Source organism: Chenopodium album, chromosome 21 (assembly GCF_948465745.1).
Source record: "Chenopodium album chromosome 21, dcCheAlbu1.1, whole genome shotgun sequence".
Lineage (NCBI taxonomy): Eukaryota > Viridiplantae > Streptophyta > Magnoliopsida > Caryophyllales > Amaranthaceae > Chenopodium > Chenopodium album.
This window is the reverse complement of record NC_137854.1, coordinates 22,377,349-22,400,958: the sequence shown is the minus strand read 5'-3', so window position 1 is coordinate 22,400,958 and position 23,610 is coordinate 22,377,349. Positions and strand designations below refer to the sequence as shown.

Below are 23,610 nucleotides of genomic sequence, written 5' to 3'. Positions count from 1 at the left end.
GCAGGTATAGGCCGCACCGGACCAGTCTTCAAGTTGTAACTCTCCCGAGGGACAAAAACACCCAAAACATTTGGCGCCGTCTGTGCGGAGAGTACCTCAAAGATGGTTGGAGAGTCTGTACCCATTCCTGATCTTACCAACTTACAGCCGGTTATACAACCGGAAAATCAAAAAAAACCCTCAACCGGCACCTCAGCCGCGAGGTTCTGGAATCCCTCAGTCGTTCCCTCGGCCTCCACCTGAGGTTGTCACTGAGGATGAAGCTGATGATGAAGATGATGATGACGTGGAGACCTATACCACAAAGGATGGGTCCTTCATGTCAAAGTACAAGCGTTCCAAAGATAGATTGGAGCGCAATCTCGACCAGGCGGGCCCTAGCAGGCGCCCCTCTGGAAGGTCAGAAGGGGAAACCCAGAAGGCCAAAGGTCAAGCCCCAGTCACCCGAGATGAGCACATGAAATTCATGACCTCTTTCAAAGGTGAAATCAAGGCCATGATCAACAAAAACAAGGCAGGCTCTAGCAAGAGTCCGCCGGCTAAGAAGTCTCCCACTTCTGGGAAGAAAAAGCCCGTCAAAGACAGGCGTCCAACTCGCCATCCCAAAGACAAAGAAAAGGAGATGGAGAGGATGGCCTCCAGACTTGACTGGTCGAAAATTCTACTGTCTACTGGTCCTCAGAGGCAGCCTCGGCAAGAACAGCCGGGGACCAGCAAGAAAACAGCCTCCGACGCTCGACACATCATCGAGCGGAGGAGAAACGAGCAGTTGTCTGAGTCAGCCTCTACTTCGAGCTTTCCAGACAGCTTCAAAGAAACTTCTGTAAGGAACTCACAGTCCTTACTTGAGAGTCGGACAGGCAGCAAAACCGTCAATACCAAACCTCAGCTGATGAATGGGTCTGTCCCATATGCGCCTCAAGTGCAGTATGGGCAATATGGCCTACAGTTCATGCAGCCTCCTCCTTATGGAGGATAGGCGGCATACACCCCCGTCCAGCCTCTGAACTGGCAGCTCCGACTGCTCAAACTTGGTGAACAACCCTCTGCGTTTGCCAAGAATATAACTGAGGCGGCTCAGCCGTCCAAGGTTAAGAATGTGTTGGTGGGCACCTATGATGGTACCACCAACCCAGAAGTCCACCTGATGGCATACACCAACCTCATGTGCTTACAGGGTTGGGACGATGCCACCTAGTGTCGATGTTTCCCGGCTACACTGAAGGGCATTGCCCAACAGTGGTTTGGCAACTTGCCAGCCGGCTCAATTGATTGCTGCAAGAAGCTAGCCTTCTTGTTTGCCACCAACTTCTCAATGAACATCCCTGCTAAGAAAACGAGCCTTGATTTGAGCACCGTTAAGTAGGGTGAGAAGGAAGGGCTACGCTCATATGTCAGGCGGTTCAACCTGGTCATAATACAGATCCAGAGATTGTCTGACGAGGTAGCTTTTACAGACATTTTCAAGGGTCTGAGAGATGGGTCGGCTTTTAAGTTCAACCTTGTCAGAAAGGGGGCATTTACGCTACAGGCGGCCTTGAGGGAGGCGGAGAGCTACATTCAAGCTACCGACCTCTGCACGCCTAGTAGTCAGTCAGACTCCAAGAAGTCTGACAAACAAAAAGAAAGTCGGTCTGCTCAGCCGGGTAACAAAAAAGAAGAGAGCAAAAAGAGAAAAGAAGTCTGGGCGGTTAGTGATTCTAACTAGCCGTCCTAGAAGAAAAAGAGAGAGTTTAAACCGTACGTCTCCAAGTACGAGTTTAACAAAGACTGCAACTCCATCCTCATGCAGGTAAAGGACCGGCTGTCTATTGAGAAGTCGAACCCAATAAAGAGTTCCGTCCTATCACGGAACAGAAATAAATTTTGCCAGTTCCATGAGGAGGTTGGCCATGACACCAACGACTACTTCAGCCTACAGCGGACGTTGGACCGTCTGGCTGACAAAGGGCTTCTAAAGTCCTACATTTCTAAGTCCCCAGCTGGGGCAAAAAAGAAAAGCAAGGGTCAGTCCCCCAAGACTACCCAACAGCCTACTAGTAGCTCGAATACCGACAATGATCCAGTCTACACTATAGCAGGCAGATTTTCATGTGGTGGCCCTACCATCCGGGGCACCAAGAGCCATCTTCGAAAGATGGACAAGGATGATGATGATGAGCAGGCGTCTGCCAGTTCCACCTTCCCAGATGTCCTCATAACTGAGAAGGACAGGGGCAACGTCCGCCGTCCGCATGACGACCCGGTCGTCATTGAATGTAAGGTTGCCAACCAGCTGGTTGGACGGATCCTTATTGACACCGGCAGCTCGTCGGACATTATCAGCCTCTAGTGCCTGCAGAAGTTGAAATACAATGTCAGCTTCATGCATCCGGTCACCCACCCCTTGGTTGGTTTTGGGGGTGGGATGGTCTACCCTGCCGGAAGAATTGACTTGCCCATCCGGCTGGGAGAAAAGGGCCAGGGACGGCATATTGTCGTCAGATTCTTGGTCGTTGAGGAGTTGACCGCCTACAATATCATCCTTGGTAGGCCAACCCTCAACGAAGCCAAGGCGGTGATCATCCCGTCTCTCATGCTCATCAAGTATGAGCGGGATGATGGCTCTGTTGGTTCCCTAAACGGGGATCAGAAGACGGCTCTAGAGTGCTACCTCTCAGCCGTTAAAGACACTGTGGCCTCAGACGGCCAAGAGAAGGAACCAATAGACCTTGACGATGTCAAGGATGCCAACCCTGCCCCACCAGCCGTTGGTAAGAAAAGAAAAGCGCCTCTGCTGGTGGAGGTGAAGAAAGAGTAAAAATAGCAATCACTGACCGGGGAACGGTCAAACGAGCTCCGTCCCCAACCGGCTGGTGAAAACATTGATCTTGTTTTGGACGACAGCCGTCCAGAGCGTACTGTGAAGGTTGGGACGGTTGCTTATGCTACTCTGGGTGCAAGCTTGCACCATCTTCTGAAAGAATTCAAAGACATCTTTGCCTTTGAAGTGGAAGAGATATCAGGCGTCAGCCCGGATCTCGCTGTCCACAAACTCGCCGTGGATCCTAAAAAGAAGCCCATCGGGCAAAAGAAAAGAAACCATGGCGAGGAAAGAAGTCAGGCGGCAGCTGCCGAAGTCCAAAAAGCTGCTAGACGCCAGGTTCATTCGGCCTTGTAATTTCCCCGACTGGGTGGCCAATGTTGTCCTGGTTAAGAAACCGAATGGGACCTGGCGCATGTGTGTTGATTACACAGACCTCAACAAGGTGTGTCCAAAGGACAGTTACCCGCTTCCAAAGATTGACAGTCTGGTCGATTCCACAGCCGGTCACGCCTTGATGAGCTTTATGGATGCCTACTCCGGCTTCCATCAGATACCCCTCTGGAAGAAAGATCAAGAAAAGACGGCCTTCGTCACTGATTTGGGGTTATTCTGTTATACTGTGATGCCGTTTGGCTTGAAGAATGCGCCTGCCACCTTCCAACGGATGATTAATACGGTCTTCCTTAATCAAATTGGGAGGAATGTGGAGGCGTACATCGATGACATGATAGTCAAATCCAAGCAACAGACGGATCATCTTGCTGATCTCCGAGAAACATTCACCACCCCAAGAAATGCGTCTTTGGTGTTGAGTCTGGGAAGTTTCTCGGATTCCTGATTGATCAAAGGAGGATAGAGGCTAACCCCGAAAAGATACAGGCGGTAATTGACATGAAGTCACCCCGCTCTGTCAAGGAAGTTCAGAGACTAACTGGTTGCCTGGCCGCCTTGGGAAGTTTCCTCAGCCGGTCAGGTGACAAATGCCTTTACTTCTTCCAAGTAATCAGGAAGAAGATCAGGTTTGAATGGGGAGACGATGTTGAGACGGCATTCCAGAAGTTGCATTCTCTTCCTAGGTTGGCCAGTCCTCTGCCTAGGGAGACGTTGTGCATGTATTTGGCAATCTCAGATCATGCTCTCAGTGCCGTTCTCCTTGCTGAGCGAGACGGCGTTCAGCTCTCGGTTTACTTCATTAGCCATGTTCTAAAAAATGCTGAACTCCGGTACCCCATGGTTGAAAAATTCGGGTTTGCTTTGTACATGGCATTCAAAAAATTGAAGCCTTACTTTCTGGCTCATCCGGTGGTGCTTTATACCGACCAGCCACTCAAGCGGCCAATGTCTACCTTGGAGTCAGCCGGAAGAATGTTGAAATGGGCTATTGAAATGCAAAGTCTTGAAATCACTTAAGAACCAAGGAAGGCAGTGAAAGGTTAGGCGTTTGCTGACTTCATTGTGGAATGACTCGTCCGGTGGCTCCGGATAATCTTGATCAGGTTTGGAAAGTGTATGTAGACGGGAGCTCTACAAAGAACGGCTGTGGTGCAGGCGTAATCTACGAGTCTCCCGAGGGGGACAGATATGAATATGCACTACGGTTCAAGTTTCAGGCCTCAAACAATGAGGCGGAATATGAAGCCCTGCTAGCCGGAATCCGCATGTGTAAGGCGGCAGGGGCAACAAAAATTGACGCCTACTCTGATTCACAGTTGGTCGCTAGCCAATATGAGGGAAAATTTGAGGCAACTCACCCGGCTATGATCAAATATCTTCAGGCGGTCAAAGAGAAGGCTAGGTCACTTGAGGAGTTTCATTTGAATCAAGTACCCAGGTCTGATAACAACCAGGCGGATGCACTGTCGAAACTTGCATCTTCCGCCTGCCATGATACGCCTCGGTCAGTCTTTTGGGAAGTTCTTGAAAAAAGAAGCATCTATGAAGATCCCATTGGAGTCCTGGACCGAAGTTGTACCTGGATGGATGGCATCCGGGCATACCTCTCAGACGATACACTTTCTGATTCGCCACAGGAGGCAGCCATTCTGAAAAAGCGAGCCGCAAGCTTCGAGTTGAGAAATGGAGAACTCTTCAAGGCGGGGTTTCTTAAGCCTCTTTTGAAGTGTGTAACCCCAGAAAAGGGGAAAGAAGTTCTTGAGGACTTGCACTCGCGATTCTGCGCCTCTCACATAGGCGGCAGATCCCTAGCCGTCAGAGCTACACGACATTACTTTTGGCCCACCCTAGAGGCAGACGCCAAGGAGTTGGTGAGGAAATGTGACAAGTGCCAGAAATTTGGCAAACTTATTCACCGTCCGGCTACTGATCTGACGGCCATCCACAGCCCAATCCCGTTTGCAAAATGGGGCATGGACATCTTAGGTCCTTACACGCCTGCACCAGGCGAAAAGCGTTACATCTTGGTGGCTGTGGATTACTTTACCAAGTGGGTAGAGGCTGAGGCGGTAAAAAACATCAAGACATCAGACGTCATCTCCTTCATCTGAAAGAATGTCATCACCCAGTATGGGGTTCCTATGTCCATGGTGTTTGATAATGGTCCTCAGTTTGAGACGCCTCAACTAAAAACTTGGTTGGGAGATCAAGGGATCTCAACTTCTTTTGCATTAGTCGGCCATCCCCAAACAAACGGCCAGGTTGAAGCCTTCAACAAACTGATCTCAGACGGCATTAAGAAGAAAATTGAAAGAGCCGGTTGCTTATGGGCTGAGGAATTAATCCATGTCCTATGGGCCATCCGGACAACTGCAAAGGGGGCAACCGGTGAAACCCCATGTAATACCCCGTATTTTTAATGTATTTCATAAATTATTTACTTATTTATAAAATAAATTTTGGGTAAAACTATTTTAATTATCAGATTTAAATGAAGTAATAAAGTTTAACCTTTGGGTCAATACCTAGCTTACTCCAATATAGCCAATTTCATAACAAGCCCATCTATCCTATTTTCATAATTGGGCTAATAATTCTTTCATCACATTACTATTTCATGGGGCCCAAAACTTACCCTAACCTACTCTGCTCTATAAATACTCTTTCAATCCCCAAAATTTCCCACACAAAAAGTCAATTTGGTCAAGGTAATTATTTCTCCTCTTAGTTCTCTTTTCTTATTCTTTTTCCTTTTTCCTTTTCTCTTCTTTCTTTTCTTATTTTTCCCCTTTCTTTTGCTTGTTCTTTCACGTGGGATTTCATGAACTCCAAGTTGCTACTACTCCCAACCACCGACTGCCACCGCTTCCGCCACCTGCCACGCCGCCGCCGGCCAGCCGCCGCCCAGCTGGCCGGCCACCACCCACGGTGGTTCTCCCCTTCTCTCTCTCCTCTTGTTTTAATTTATTTTTAAGTAGTATATTTTGGAATTTTGATTTTAATTATTAGTATATGATTAATATGTTTTATAATTGTGTTTTAATGATTAAAGAGGTTTAATTTCATATTTTACAAAGTATTATGAGTTAAGGTTTTAAAATTATAAAAGACTTGATTTTTAGGGTTTTCTTGAACAATTGATTTAGGGCTTTTATAGTAATGATGTTTTGAAATTTTGGTGATTATAGCTACTAATTAGTTTAACTTAATTCTAGATTATTTTGAACACATAAATTCGTGTTTTAATTTATAGATTCCCGTTCGTTAATATTAATCCCATTTTAATCCCGATCAGGTTCTAAACTCATTCGATTTTGACAAAAAAGTAGTGTTTTCCATGCGGAAACAACGTTTTAAGAAAGACTCACTACTATAGTAGTGAGCACCACCCTCTCGTGGCCAAATTCAGCCTCTAAGTATGATTTTCGGGCAGTTTTTGATTTTTAACGAAGTTTTTTTTAATTTTTATCCTTGAGTTTAAAGGGTAAGAGATAATTTAATTTTTCTATGGATAATTTAAGTATGAAAATATATTTTGATGAAGTTTTAAAGTGGTTTTTGATTAGTTTAAAATGCTGGAATTTTATTTAAAGTAGTATAATTGTGATTTTAATAAAAGGGTGTGATAACCTATTAAAAAGGAGTTTAATTAGGGGTTTTTAAATAATTTTCAGATTATTCTAAATAGTTTAAAGTGAGTTTAAGTTGCTGGAAATTGTGTATACAAGAGTAATTAATTTAGTATTATTGTCCCTTATTGTAGGAGACTTGATTCGGGAATTGTTGTAGTATTTTCGGCCACTTTATGGGCTTAATTGAGGTACGTTCGCGTACTTAGCATATTTGATGATGTAGAATCATGTTAGGTTTGGTTTCAATCAATTACAAGTAGTATCATGCTAAGGTTCATGTGTTGAATTGTGAATTATTGGTGTTGGTGATTGAATTGTGAAGCATGAATTATTTGTGATGATCTATGGATTGGAAAATTATATTTTGGCATGAGTATATGGACTACATATTTATTTATGGCATGTTAGAGAGCATGTTTAATTAAACTAATTGTTTAATTATGTTTAGAATATTGAAAAGGAATTTTATTATAGTCCATATAATTTTTATTGATGCATTAAGCATGAGGAAGGAGCTATATAAGTGTCTATGTACACAAGGAATAAATGGTATGTGGTGCCTTTGTGCACTTAAGGTGTTTTTAACACCGAGGGATAGGATTGTTGGCGCTTTATGCGTTTAAGGTGTCTTTGACACTAAGGTAGATTTAAAAAGGGTTCAACATTAAATTATATGTGGTCACTAATCATTCAAGAATTAAATTGGTATGTTTGTTTGTTTGAATTATTATTGATGATTGAATTGTTATGCTTTGTGAGTCATCACCAAGTCTAATAATATGTAAACAACGTAAAGTGAAAGAGATTACGCACCAAAACTCTTGGAACGTATATACCTTGAGTATGAACATATGGGGGGAGTTATGGGGTTTTATATTTAACCATAACTTCTAATGGAGTACAGGACGCTGTATATTCCCTTTTATTATTATTATGCGCTGGAATTCCGCCACCAATGTGTGGCATAGGTGATGCTGGCACGGTTAGCTCCCGTGTCAGTGGTCCTCAATTTATTGAGGCAGGTTTGGTTGGAAACCCGTTCGATGCGTAATCAACGCTAAATGAATTATTTAGTGTCCAGTCAAAGAGTCTTTTTGTTTGTTGTGTGTGCTTGTAAACAGGTGCAAAGAGGTAAGTATGTGTGATGCTAGGAGTTGCATGTTAGTGTGTTTAAATACGCTTATGTACTCATCTTTGCTGATTGTGTGTGTTGTTTGTGTCTGGCTATGTCTTTATCTTGGCCCTACGATGATCCATTTTAATGGAGAGTAGTGGGGACAAGTGGAGATAATCTTTTCAAGCGTTGAAGCATATTCATGACGGGGCATGAGTGAAGAGCGAATCATGCTAGTTTCTATTAGTTGAGATGTGGTTTATTTTTTTCAACTATTATATTATGTTATGCTTATGAGACTAACGCAAAGGTTTTCATAATTTAATTGGTTTTGATAAGGGCCTTCAATGGTTCCAAGTTGTAGGTTGATTTTATTTGACTTTGTTTGACTTTGGTTTTAATCTTTACTTTCGTTTGGTTGACTTTTAAGTTGACTCGTTTTTGAATGGTTTTGAGTTAAGTCTTCCGCTGTGTGTCTTTGATAATTGCCTTAGCCGTTTTCATGGTGGCGGTAATGTCTTAGATATTCCTAAATCGTATTTTAAAAAGAGTAAAGTGTATTTTAAAGGAAAGGAATTTCTAGGGTGTTACAAAGTGGTATCTGGGAGCTTTGGTTGAGATTTTTATTACCACTAAAGCCAAAAACGTATTTTAAAGTGTTTTGTTTAAAACTTGGCTAAGTGCTTATTTAATAAAGTAGTTTTAAAAGCGAGTTATTTTACTTTATTTCTATTAAAAGAGGACCAAAATATTTATTTATTTTTTTTATGAGGTCCAAAATTTTTAGTTTGGACATCCGAAATTTTTATGGTATGTCCGAATTTTTTTTGTGATGGCCGAATATTTTGGCTCTTTTTCGAAACTTATTTTCAAATTTTATTTTAAAAAGAGGAGTCAAAAATATTTTTAGTTTGTTCATTTTTCAGGGAAGCAAGGAATGAGGTAAGAAATATGTGTTAAAAGCTTTTATTAGCATGTTGGTGAGCTTGGGTAGGAGAAGAAAGGGCATATAGGCTAGAATTTAATTTCTTCCCTATGTGCATATTTTTATATGAGGTGTTCAAGCATGTTGTATGACTACATGTTTATTGATGAAAGCATGCAATATGTGAATTATTATATGTGAGCTATCAAGATTGTTTGATTGAACACCGAACTTAATTTTCTACAAGAACTGTATTATATTGTTATGGGAAGGGTTTTGTTTTGATAGTCAAACCCGTTTTCTTGTAGGATCCCTAAACCCATACCTTGTGAGTTATCATGATGGGAATTTTGAGGAATGTTAAGGATTTTGAGAGCTCAATTGCTTATTTTAGGATTGTTTGCTTCAATTTTCTTATTAGAGAGGTATTTTGGAAGATATTTTGGGTTACACATCATCACATGGGGTGTGAGTATAGTGTTTTGGGATAGCATGTTGTTAAGATACCTTGTCTAGTTATTAGAATGAATTTTTGAGTTTTGTGCACTTGTATATCGAGACACAAAGATATGAGAATTAAGAGATTAATACCATTGATTAAAGAGCTTGTAATTGGGAGAAATTGTGATTCTATACCCATTTGAGGAATATGTTTTGTCTTTAAATAAGAGGTTGAGTATGAACCAAAATTGAACAAGAGCCCAAGAAAGGTGAGCATTAGAATTGATTAGAGATGAGTGAGGATGGAAGTTATTATATGAGGTGAGGGATACTCAATCCGAAGCAATTGGAGTTTGACATTGTAAGCTTAGTGACTTATCATTTCTTATGATTAAAGTTATTTAGTTTGGGATAGAGAATTGAGTATATATATATATATATTAATATATGATGGGAGTCTTGAGAAGTCATGATTTTGTTGGAATATTGAGGACTTTTGTTTTGTCGAACCTTGAGAACATTGCCACAAGTTCAACCTTGAGAATATTGACACATATCATCTAAAAGTTATTAGTATTCACTCATTAACCTTGGGATATGAAAATAATTATCTTACATTAAGGAGTCATAGCAAAGCTATCATTTGAAGAGAGTTCTTAAACTTATTCACCTACTCTTTTAGAGTTGTTCAACGACCTTATGATTTCTATTGTTTTCCAAGAGCTACTAATTTCTTTCTCTCCTTTTTGGGTAGCAGTCATGGGGATATTTATATTTTTGATTGCTTGTTTAATTATATGAACTATGGTTGTTTATCAATCATAATTTTATGCATTTGAATTATTGGAGATGCGGACAAAAATATGTTACCTCAAACCTTAATTCGAATTAAATAATAACTGTCCCTTGATTGAATTTATTGGTTGATGTTTTGATTAGAACAAGAGAAAGCTAGGTATTTCAACTCAACCTATATAGCATCCAGTTTTATCATCAGAAAGTATGGTGACAAGAAACAATTTCAGTAATGGAAATGATTTGAACAAGGTAGTAAGGCAAACTTGAAAGATTGCCAAGGATGATAAATCACCAATAATCCTGTAGTGGATGAAGGTGTAACTAAATAGTGTTAAAGAGTGAAAACCATCTAAACACCAAAGGGAGATCAATTCTCAAAGTTTTGAGGGTTGAGTTAAAGAACTATGCAAGCTGTTTAAAGGCAAAATGTGTCTTGAGAATTTGAGAGGGAATGAAAGTTTGTATAAAAAGTACTGGAAGGAGTTGATTTTACCATGTCAATGGGAACTAACAAGTTGTGAATACACCTAATCCTATCTGAGGGACATTTGAGTTAGCAAACTCAAAATAAGTTTTACCGAGCTTTCATGCACATGGAAGGAACATGTAGTGAAGTTTGGGTGGAAATGAAAAGATTGTTCGTTTTGGAGTAGCACTCCAAATTGTTATGATCTCAAAGTTTTCTAAGGAGTGGTGTTGCTTAAAAGCCCAAGGAACAAGTTGAAGGAACGAGTTAAAGGATGATGATCTTTATATGAGTTCCAATAATAATTGTCAACATATAATGTTTTTAGGAGTTTTCTGAATTGTATAAAAAGGGGTGAGACTAAGGATGAGGATAAGGGATCAAAACCATAAAGAAGGTGGGTGAAAGATCAACAAGATGGCTAAAGGAGTTTTAAAAAGATATTTTTGGAATAAGAAGAAGCAGGAAGGAGGCTTAAGAAATTTTTGGAGGTTAAAATTTAAACCATGAAGAAATAATATACTTAAAGGTATTGAATTTATTGAACTATGAATATGAAAATGTCATAAAGGAGAAGAGTTCATGACAAGATTTATGAATTTGATTGGAATGTGTTAATATGATTTAAGTAAGAACTGGTTATACAGTAATTGAAGTTGAGATTATTTATGAGTCACGGGATTTATTCAAGGGATGCTAGAAGAAAGATTATGGTTTAATTAGAAGGAATTTGAGAGTAATGTAAACAAAGAAATATAGGGGTTGAGGGAACTTTGGAATTAATATAAGGACGTGTTTGTGTGTGAAGAAAGGATTAATGTAACATTATTTAAAGGAGTTAAAGAATACTGTGGTAAGTCATTGAAAGAAAGTTACATTGCCTTGGGGAGCGCATGAATTTGTTAAGTGAAGGGATGAAAATTTGTATTTGTAAAGTGGCTTAGAAAGATTGATCAAGGTAACAATGAAGGATAATACTTATCTTTTAATTAAAAGAGACGATATGTTTGATCAAATGAAAGGAGCAAATATGATTTTAAGGATAGACTTGAGGATATGAACTAATATTAAGTAAGAATATTCGAAAGAGGACATTTTCGAAATTGGCATTTGACCTTGTGATAAAGTATAGAGGAAATTGTTGGTGTAACAGGGATAGAAGCGGTGAATTATGGACAATACATTAGTTGTCATTTGAGGTCTTTAAGTTGGATAATGGGGGTGAAAAAGGTCTACGGTGGATTTTCAAGTATAATAGACAAGTGAATGTATTAATGGAGAGTAAAAGAAAGTTTATGGGGAATGTAAACGTGAAATAAATTTTGTATGGAAACATGATTATTTGAATGACGTTTAAAGTTTGAGATAGATTCACACACACAAGGATTTAATTATGTAGCAAAGGAATGATTGGAGTTGATAAAGGAATATGGGTGAGGAATTCAATGTTAGTGAAAGGGGAGGTAATGTGGTGGATTGATACAAAGTAAATAGGAAAGAAGGAAATTAACCCCCTCAAAAGTATTGGAAAAGAAAGTAAAGAAAATGTTGGGATAACTAGAGTTTGAGACCAACGATATTCGAGGAAATGCAGGAAAATCAAGAAGAGAATGTGAATTTGGGTCGAATTTGTAGGAGGATGTGCTATTTTATTGGTCATGGAAATAAGCTTAAATATACATTTAAGAGTAAGAAGTTGAAGTGAAATATAATGGAAGGAAGGTGAAATACACCCAGGAAAGGACAAGTTGTAAAAGGATTCGATAAAGGTGTATTAATGATTAAGAGTGATTGTTTCATTTGAATTATGGTGGATAGATTGTCTAAGTCCATAATGAGTAAAACTGATGAAGGAGACTTGGAGAAATGAGCTACTTGCAAAGGCTTACATCAAATTTGTTGTGAGACTACATGGAGTTCCTAAGGATGTCATTTTAGATTGAGATTCCTAGTTTCTTTCAAGATCCTAGGAGGTATACAGGAGAACTTTGGTGATACACTGAGAACGATTACTACAACCATCAAATAATAATGGACAAACAAAAGGGATATTTGACGTTGGAAGCCATTAGAGAGCATGAAGCATTGGAGAGAAAACAAATGAAAGATAACCATGCAAGCCCGCATTGGCATGGCAACACTTTGAGGCTGGTATAGAAAGAACCATGAAAGTTCACTATGTCGGGGAACATTAGTGAGAAGATCGTCTCAGGACTTCAAACGAGTAAAGTCATGGAGAAGCAAGAAAAGTATCCATGAATGGATTAAATGGCGCAATTTTACTTTGAGCCTCACTAGACAAGTGTTATTGAATAAAGAGCATGAGAATATGGAAAGAATAAAGAGAATGAGCCAAGGAATATAGAAATATATGAATTTGCATAGAATTGGTAAAGTGGCAAATAACTTGGCATATTATTGGACCTTGGTAAGGTATAAGACATTTTTCATGAGTCATTGTGAAACAACATTGACTAAAGGTATGAATTACAAAGGAAACTATTGAGGGTAACCAATTTAATCAAGAGAAAGCTTGACAAAATCAAGGTTTTAAATACCAAAGTGCTTCATACTTTTATTAGAGGATTGGTAAAAGATAGAATAGATGGTATTGATTACTTTTGGTATAATGAGTACGGAATCGACGAGACTTTTGGTACTCCCAACAAGGAATGAATATAGAGAAGTATTATGATTTTACCAAGGATGGAAAAAGAAAGAGAACAACATAACTCTAAAGTTGAAATAAGTGGAGTTACGGGGGCGTAACTCGTTTTCTTTAAGGGGGGTAGAGTGCGATAGAATTGCGCACTTTTCCCTTAATTTTGGAATTTTAAGTGCTTTTTCGGTCAGTTTTACACTGATTTTGTTATTTAGCTTGTTTGTCTTACACACATGGATGTGTAAGTTTATTACCAAAGTTGAATCTTACACTAATAGTAGTGTGAGTTTGTTAGATAGTCTAATAGTTTACACATTATTTTGTGTAAGTTTGTTGGTAAAGTTGTTATCTTATACACTAGTTTGTGTAAGTTGGTTAGTAAGTTGGTTACTTTACACACTAGTTTGTGTGTGATTGAATAGATGAGGTAGAAAGTAAGTGTCACAAAAGTACAACAACTAAAAATATTAAGGATATTTTCAGAATTTACAAGCACTTATTCGTTTTCAAGCGATCTTTTTCTTGTTTTCGTATCTAAGTTTCGGGGACGAAACTTCTTTTAAGGGGGGTAGACTGTAATACCCCGTATTTTTAATGTATTTCATAAATTATTTACTTATTTATAAAATATATTTTGGGTAAAACTATTTTAATTATCAGATTTAAATGAAGTAATAAAGTTTAACCTTTGGGTCAATACCTAGCTTACTCCAATATAGCCAATTTCATAACAAGCCCATCTATCCTATTTTCATAATTGGGCTAATAATTCTTTCATCACATTACTATTTCATGGGGCCCAAAACTTACCCTAACCTACTCTGCTCTATAAATACTCTTTCAATCCCCAAAATTTCCCACACAAAAAGTCAATTTGGTCAAGGTAATTATTTCTCCTCTTAGTTCTCTTTTCTTATTCTTTTTCCTTTTTCCTTTTCTCTTCTTTCTTTTCTTATTTTTCCCCTTTCTTTTGCTTGTTCTTTCACGTGGGATTTCATGAACTCCAAGTTGCTACTACTCCCAACCACCGACTGCCACCGCTTCCGCCACCTGCCACGCCGCCGCCGGCCAGCCGCCGCCCAGCTGGCCGGCCACCACCCACGGTGGTTCTCCCCTTCTCTCTCTCCTCTTGTTTTAATTTATTTTTAAGTAGTATATTTTGGAATTTTGATTTTAATTATTAGTATATGATTAATATGTTTTATAATTGTGTTTTAATGATTAAAGAGGTTTAATTTCATATTTTACAAAGTATTATGAGTTAAGGTTTTAAAATTATAAAAGACTTGATTTTTAGGGTTTTCTTGAACAATTGATTTATGGCTTTTATAGTAATGATGTTTTGAAATTTTGGTGATTATAGCTACTAATTAGTTTAACTTAATTCTAGATTATTTTGAACACATAAATTCGTGTTTTAATTTATAGATTCCCGTTCGTTAATATTAATCCCATTTTAATCCCGATCAGGTTCTAAACTCATTCGATTTTGACAAAAAAGTAGTGTTTTCCATGCGGAAACAACGTTTTAAGAAAGACTCACTACTATAGTAGTGAGCACCACCCTCTCGTGGCCAAATTCAGCCTCTAAGTATGATTTTCGGGCAGTTTTTGATTTTTAACGAAGTTTTTTTTAATTTTTATCCTTGAGTTTAAAGGGTAAGAGATAATTTAATTTTTCTATGGATAATTTAAGTATGAAAATATATTTTGATGAAGTTTTAAAGTGGTTTTTGATTAGTTTAAAATGCTGGAATTTTATTTAAAGTAGTATAATTGTGATTTTAATAAAAGGGTGTGATAACCTATTAAAAAGGAGTTTAATTAGGGGTTTTTAAATAATTTTCAGATTATTCTAAATAGTTTAAAGTGAGTTTAAGTTGCTGGAAATTGTGTATACAAGAGTAATTAATTTAGTATTATTGTCCCTTATTGTAGGAGACTTGATTCGGGAATTGTTGTAGTATTTTCGGCCACTTTATGGGCTTAATTGAGGTACGTTCGCGTACTTAGCATATTTGATGATGTAGAATCATGTTAGGTTTGGTTTCAATCAATTACAAGTAGTATCATGCTAAGGTTCATGTGTTGAATTGTGAATTATTGGTGTTGGTGATTGAATTGTGAAGCATGAATTATTTGTGATGATCTATGGATTGGAAAAATATTTTGGCATGAGTATATGGACTACATATTTATTTATGGCATGTTAGAGAGCATGTTTAATTAAACTAATTGTTTAATTATGTTTAGAATATTGAAAAGGAATTTTATTATAGTCCATATAATTTTTATTGATGCATTAAGCATGAGGAAGGAGCTATATAAGTGTCTATGTACACAAAGAATAAATGGTATGTGGTGCCTTTGTGCACTTAAGGTGTTTTTAACACCGAGGGAGAGGATTGTTGGCGCTTTATGCGTTTAAGGTGTCTTTGACACTAAGGTAGATTTAAAAAGGGTTCAACATTAAATTATATGTGGTCACTAATCATTCAAGAATTAAATTGGTATGTTTGTTTGTTTGAATTATTATTGATGATTGAATTGTTATGCTTTGTGAGTCATCACCAAGTCTAATAATATGTAAACAACGTAAAGTGAAAGAGATTACGCACCAAAACTCTTGGAACGTATATACCTTGAGTATGAACATATGGGGGGAGTTATGGGGTTTTATATTTAACCATAACTTCTAATGGAGTACAGGACGCTGTATATTCCCTTTTATTATTATTATGCGCTGGAATTCCGCCACCAATGTGTGGCATAGGTGATGCTGGCACGGTTAGCTCCCGTGTCAGTGGTCCTCAATTTATTGAGGCAGGTTTGGTTGGAAACCCGTTCGATGCGTAATCAACGCTAAATGAATTATTTAGTGTCCAGTCAAAGAGTCTTGTTGTTTGTTGTGTGTGCTTGTAAACAGGTGTAAAGAGGTAAGTATGTGTGATGCTAGGAGTTGCATGTTAGTGTGTTTAAATACGCTTATGTACTCAGCTTTGCTGATTGTGTGTGTTGTTTGTGTCTGGCTATGTCTTTTTTCTTGGCCCTACGATGATCCATTTTAATGGAGAGTAGTGGGGACAAGTGGAGATAATCTTTTCAGGCGTTGAAGCATATTCATGACGGGGCATGAGTGAAGAGCGAATCATGCTAGTTTCTATTAGTTGAGATGTGGTTTATTTCTTTCAACTATTATATTATGTTATGCTTATGAGACTAACGCAAAGGTTTTCATAATTTAATTGGTTTTGATATGGGCCTTCAATGGTTCCAAGTTGTAGGTTGATTTTATTTGACTTTGTTTCACTTTGGTTTTAATCTTTACTTTCATTTGGTTGACTTTTAAGTTGACTCGTTTTTGAATGGTTTTGAGTTAAGTCTTCCGCTGTGTGTCTTTGATAATTGCCTTAGCCGTTTTCACGGTGGCGGTAATGTCTTAGATATTCCTAAATCGTATTTTAAAAAGAGTAAAGTGTATTTTAAAGGAAAGGAATTTCTAGGGTGTTACACCCCATTTCTCATGGTTTACGGTGCTGAAGCCGTCTTGCCCATTGAGCACTATGAGCCGACTCTCAGAGTCATGCTTTATGATGAAGAGGCAAATTGGGAGGCAATGCGTCTGGCATTAGACTCACTCCCAAAACGCAGGGGCAATGTCGCCTTGCGTCATGAGATTTACCGTCTGAGAATGACAAGAGCCTACAACAAGAAAGTACACAGGCGTCCTTTAAAAGTTGACGACCTAGTGTTACGGAAAATGGAGGCAACCGGTAGGGCCAATGAGCTTGGAAAGCTAACTCCAAATTGGGAAGGCCCCTACCTGATTTATGATGAAGTAAGAGACGGCACCTACCGCTTGGAAACTCCAGACGGCAGGCGCCTGCCTAGAACTTGGAATGTAGACAAATTGAAAAAGTACTACTTCTAAGATTTGTAATTTTTGTAAACAAGAAGTAAATTAATTAGAAATTGCTTTTTGTTTTCACTTTTGTTTTGTTTGTCTTATGCTCCGTCTAAAGCTCAGACAGGTCACTTGTTTATTTCTTTGAGTTTGTCACTTGAAAATTGAATTAACGTCTGATTGACGAGAGGCCAATGGCAAGATAATTAAGCTAAGCACAAAACCGCTTAGTGGCTATACAACCGGTCTCAAACAAGACCAGAGGCCAATGGCCGGATGGCTGCTTTTCCCATAAATTCGCCTGTCCCAACATGGACAAAGGCGTCCGGCGACACCCCTCCGGGTGCAATCGTCGCAGAGAGAAGCCAACCTGCTTACTCTACATACCAATGCAGGCGGCCACAATTAGACGGCTGAATCAGCCATCCATAGCCATCTGACCTGAACAGTCTAAGGAACGACCAAGTTTCGGAACCCGGATGTCCAATAACATCAGTTGGCGACCGACTAAAGTTCTTACTTAGCATTTTTTGTTTTAAATTGCATACATCCTCGTTTGGGGCAAAAGAGTTGTGCAATGGCTATACGATCTCTGCCTAGACGGTCAACACCGTCTAACTAGTGATTGGAACGCCTGTTAATGTACGGCTGTGTACTTGGTTTGGGGCAAATCACTACTGTGATTGATTGACTTACAAATGTATCATGCTCTTTGCAGCATCTGACGTTCCCAAGTCAATCAACCAACTCCACTTGAAACCAACCACACAGCCGTCCAGGGGCAAGGACAGCCGCACACTTTTGATAAGTTAGGCAGAGATCGCCGCATGCTTTTGATAAGTTGGGTAAAAATTTAAAATATTGAAAATGCAAAAATTGAAGTGCAAACACAAGCGCAAAGTAATAAAAACCGACTCAGTCGGTGCATTCATTGAATTTCCACCCAGCCAAACGGCTGTGATGGATTAATTGTTATTCGGACCCCGTCCGGGAAAGAGAAATTGTTTGACAAACACTGCTCCTCAGCCGGTAAAGATACACATATACTCGGCACACAGGCCGGAAAAGCAAATAATGGCATACTGCCGCAGATAAAAATAATAAAAGAAGTTGGCACACAGCCGCTGAATTTACTGCCCCGCAGACGGTCCCTCCTGGCCCTTCTCCCCTTGTTCTTCAGTCTCGGGGGCTTCAGGCTCTGGGTGCTTAGTGTTGGCCCAGGCGAGGAAAGACTCAGGCTCTGGCTCACCTTTCTCTCTCATGTATATCACCTCATCAGCATATTTGTGAGCCAGAGCCCAGACGTCATAATCCTTGTTTGGATACAAGGCAGCCCAGGCGATCTTCATCATGGCCTCGTTGTCGGCGGCCATCTCAGCTACCAGGCGGTTTTGATCCGCCTGCAGAGTCGCTCGGAAGTTATCCTGAGCTTTGGCCGCCTCTTTCTCCAGCTTGGCAACCTTGCTCTTCAGATGAGTGTTCTCTGAAGAGATACCCTGAAGTTTTTCAAGGTCCTCCTAGGCCTTCTTGAGGTCCTCCCTGAGCTTGGGGAGGTCCTCCTCCGCCTGTTTTTGGGCCGTCTTGGCATCCTCAACCCTTTGCTTGGCCGCCCGCAGATCCGCCTCCAGCTCTTGAATCTTGGCCGCCTGTGTCATTTGGGTTGATTTAGTTTCAAGATCGTCAATGATACACGAGTATAAAGAAACATTATCGGCGTCTGTGGCGGCCTGCTTGGCCCGTCTTACCTCATCCCGCTTGCGGGTGTAAGGACGCTTGAGCCCGTCTACCCGCAAAAGAGCCTGCAAAAGCAAACAAGGTTAGCACTGCAGGCGGAGAAAAACTTGGAGAAAGTTATTGAAAATTGTGCAAGTGTCTTACCTCAGCCAGGAGGGTCAGGATACGTTCAAGATTGAACGTCTTAATCCCTGGGATAACATCCTTATCCCGCTTGCTGACAGCCTCCAGCATGGCCTTGGCGTGCTTCTGGACGTCTGGCCAGCGGGGTGATTGATCTGCACCACAATCAGCGTCAGAGAGAGAAACTAAAGCAGCGCCAATCTGGTTCCGACCATCTGAGGATGACGTATGCTGGGAGTGTGATTTCACTCGCAACGGCCATCCCAGCTCAGGCGGGGATTCAAAAGGGTTCTTACCTGCAGAGCCGGCAAGGCGAGAGCCGGTGGCAGGCGTGGTGAACCCCCCGGTAGCAGATAGGGGGTTGGCCAGGTCAAGGCCTAGAGAGCCACTCACCCTCTCCGTCCTTCCCCCTATCCGCATCTGAGTCTTCCCGCCTGGGGCGTTGGAAGTTGCGGTGGAGGCAACCTTTTTAGAGGATTTGCTGGGGTTAGAGGCGGTGGTCTCCTCCCTAGCCCGTTTGAGTTTTTTCTCAAACGTCTTATCCACCTCTCCTCCCTGAGAAAATAAACAAGTTAATGTTAGTAGTCGAAGAAAGTAAACTTTGAAGGCAAATTCAAGGAAAGAGTCAGACGTTTACCTTGGCCTTGAGCTCTCTCGCCTGGGCTTCCGCCAAGTCTCGGCGGATCTGTGCTGAAGATCGTCTGGGAGTCTTGTCGTCTGGCAACATGTTCAACGCTTCTTCTGCAAAAAATAACAAAAAGGAATTGATTAGTACATCATTAAAAATGATTCCGATACAAAAGTACTACAGACGGAATTGTATTCAGGCGCATACGTCTGGTGAACATGTGTCCTAGCCCGCAGGTGGCTAGGAAGCATTCATCCCTAAGCCAGGCGCTCTTAGGGATCCAGTTCTTGGGGACTTTTATTGTCTCCCCGGTTGACAATGTGGCGTCTGTGAGGCCGAAGAAGTCATCCTCAATTATTTTATCAAAGTCCTCATCCGGGATCCGGGGAAGACAGCATTTCCGACCCAGTATATCGAGCTTTTTATTGTATTGGCGGAGCTCGAAGTTCTCCCGCCTGGTTGGGGTCGTCAGCAGGTAGAACCTGTGCTTCCAGCCATCGAATTTTGAGACCTTATCGAAGGTCATCATGTATTGAGGGAACGTGGTTAGAGTATACCACACTCTGTATCCGCCTGGGTTGCGACTAAGATAGTGCATCTTAGCAAAGGCTTCCCAGCCAGGGTGAATTCCTTGGAATTCACAGGCGGCAACATACCCCAGAATGTTTGCCCAAGAATTGGGGGTAAGTTGCCAGACTCCGAGGCCGTAGCCTCTCAAAATTGCCTTCACCGCCTCGTGAAGGGGGAAGCGAAGACCAGCTTTGAACGCCGCCTCGTAACAGCCGAAGTAGCCGTTAGCGTTTCGTTCATCGTCTTCCCAGGAAATGGTGCCGTCTGGGGGAGGCACCCTTATTTTCCACCCTTATTGGGTGCATTTTCAAAAAAATTTCAAAGCCTCTTTCCATGAGGTCCCTATCTTAGAGGGAGACGTGGATCTTGTAGGGATCGTCCTTCTCCTTCCACTTCTTCCTCTCTTCTTCCTCACTATTCTCAAGCGGAAGAAGATCGTCACTACTCTTAGAAGAGGAGACGGCGAATCCGCTCCCCGTCTCCTCCCTAGATTGGGAGACAGAAGCTGAGGCGGCCTCCTCACCGCCTTGGTCGCACTCGTCCAAAAACGAGTCTGGAGGAGTTGGGGGGCCACGCGGAGGGGATCTCTCCGGAGCCGTCTGGTGTTTAGGGCCAGACGTCTCTCCCTCGGGCGTTTGGCCGCCTGAGCCTTCACTTCTATAATTTGGATCTTGTGTCGTCTGCATTGTCGGAGCCATTGTGTCCTGCACAGACGCACAAATGGTCGGAATCCAAGCATGATGGTGGTCCCAACACCCTGAGACGGCACTACCAGTCCTAGACTCAGCCGTCCCTGGTGAACGGCTGGATTCTACCCTAGGTTGTGCCGTGTGTGTTGGTGATGAATCCATTTATTGCAAGAAATATGTACAAGCGGTAAAATGAAAAAGAGCTGAGAGAGTCAGAGACGGTACCTTTAGATTTGAGATCTGAAGGTAGACGGGTCCGCCTGTGTTGATGAGGCTGAGTTTTCTTGAACTTGCGCTTGACTCAGACGGATGACTTCTGCTCTCTCTTTCAAGATTCTCTTTAAGTTTTCTCTGAAAATTTTTGTGAAACGTACAAGAATAATGAGGGTAAACGGCTATATAAGGAGGGTAAATTACGGGGTATTCCTGTAATTTACTCAGAGGGTGAACAGTAAAATTTTGGCGGTAAAATTACCACCAACCAAAGAGTGACACGTGTCACAGATGCCACGTGGCGTGCCACGTCACATCTGTGAGGGGCAAATGTTTAGGGTAATTTTACCCCGCCATGTGGACCAACCAAAGGGTGACACGTGTCAGCCCCAGGATGGTCCAAAGTGGACCTATCCCTGCTTGACACGTGTCATCCAGATATTTGGGGGAATGACGGCCTTCAGGCCCAAATCCCGAGGAAGCCGCAATGCGGCGCAGCCCACCACTAATTAGGGTTCTGTGACCTAATTAGGGGCACAATTCCCAAGGACCCTATAAATAGGGAAATTCCCCTCTTTCGGAGGGTACGCTTTCCCATTTATTACAAACTATCCCTTTGATAGAGATAACTGAGCTTGGAATCCGAGCAGATCCCCACCTAAATTTCCGCACCTTTTTCTCTCCCTTCAAGTTACTAACTTGATCGTCGGAGGCGGAGCACCTACCAACTGGTGTCTCCGTTTGTCTTGCAGGTACAGGCCGCACCGGACCATTTTTCGAGTTGTAACTCTCCCGAGGGACAAAAACACCCAAAACAATATGGGTGTTTCAAGAACGGCTTCTAAGGTGCTTCAATGTGGATTATGGTGGCCCAACCTCTTCAAGAATACTTGGGAATTTGTCAAGAGTTGTGATCAATGCCAAAGGACCGGGAATATTTCAAGAAGGAATGAGATGCCCCAACAACCAATTCTTGAGTTGGAAATTTTTTATGTTTGGGGTATAGATTTCATAGGTCCTTTTCCATCTTCTTATGGGAATCAATATATTCTTGTTGCCGTTGATTATGTGTCAAAGTGGGTTGAAGTCATTGCTTCTCCAACTAATGACCATAAGGTGGTGATGAAGTTGTTCAAGAAGATTATATTCCCAAGGTTTGGCATTCCCAAGGCGGTTATAAGTGATAATGGCTCTCATTTTGTGCACTATGCTTTCCGGAAAATGTTGAAGAAGCATGGAGTGAACCAAAGATTTGGTCTCCCTTATCACCCTCAAACCAATGGGCAAGTTGAGGTATCCAATCGTCAAATTAAGTTGATTCTTGAGAAGACGGTTGCAAGGAGTAGGAAAGATTGGGCAAACAAGCTTGATGATGCTTTGTGGGCATATAGAACGGCTTTCAAAACTCTTATAGGTACCACTCCTTATCGCTTTGTTTATGGGAAGTCTTGTCACCTTCCGGTTGAGCTTGAGCACCGCACTCATTGGGCAATAAAAAAGATCAATTTTGATTGGCTAGTGCGGGTGAGCAACGTTGGTTGGATTTGCATGAGTTGGAAGAGCTTCGGTTGGATGCATATGATTGTGCTAGCTTGTATAAGGCTAGAACCAAAGAGGTGCATGATAAGCTCATTGAGAAGAAAGAGTTTGTTCCGGGAGATAAGGTGCTTCTTTTCAATTCTAAGATGAGGCTTTTTCCCGGAAAGTTGATGTCTCGTTGGACCGGTCCTTTTGTTGTTCAAGAGGTGTTCTCCAATGGTTCTATTGAAATTTATCCTTTGGATTTTTTGAGAACTTTTAAGGTCAACGGACATAGGCTCAAGCGTTACTATGATGGAGTCTTTGTGGGGTTTATCCATGATATGACTCTCTATGATCCTCCTTGAGAGAGGTGGAGAATGTCTAGCTTAAGACTCTAAAATAAGCGCTTCACGGGAGGCAACCCGTGTTCTCTAACTTTTTCTTCCTTTTCTTTTGATTTTTCTTTGTGGTTTGATGGTGTTTTTGTGTCTTAATCTTGTTGTGTTTGATGTTGTAGGTTTGTTTGAGTTGATTTCCAACAACTTTGATGCCAATTTTGAGGTGAATTTGTCCCAATTCTTGAGTTGGAAAAATGGGTAAGTATGGAGGATGGTGAGTACTTGTGTTTAATTTCTTGATTTTCATGTTTTTCTCTCACCAATATGAAGTGTAGCTACTGCCTATATGGTTCACCATGACCATCATATAGGTTGTGCGCACTAGGTGAGGGAGGAAGGAAATCGGGGAGAAATGCACCAGGTCAAGTGCGGGCGCACAGCAGCAGTGTGCGGCCGCACACGAGCAATGTGCGGGCGCATGTCACCCGTGTGCGGCCGCACCTAGCTGGGTGTACGAGCCCCAAGTTTTCCCCCTCTTTTTTTCACCCTGATTTCCCTCTTCTCTCTCTCTCTCCTACTTCATCCTACTTCCTACTCTAGATCTATTGGAGTTGCTCATAGTTCTTCCTCCATCTTCATCATATTATTTTCAT

The 23,610-nt window shown here is 41.2% G+C and overlaps 1 protein-coding gene across 1 annotated transcript; it reads left to right on the top strand.

The window, feature by feature from the left end:
• The first annotated feature begins 22,377 nt into the window (after window positions 1-22,377).
• On the top strand, window positions 22,378-22,984 carry LOC145600562 (uncharacterized). The gene is made up of 2 exons (XM_081656445.1): window positions 22,378-22,391; window positions 22,618-22,984. The coding sequence occupies exons 1-2, from the start codon at window positions 22,378-22,380 to the stop codon at window positions 22,982-22,984; spliced, it is 381 nt and encodes a 126-aa protein (XP_081512571.1).
• Window positions 22,985-23,610: the final 626 nt, after the last annotated feature.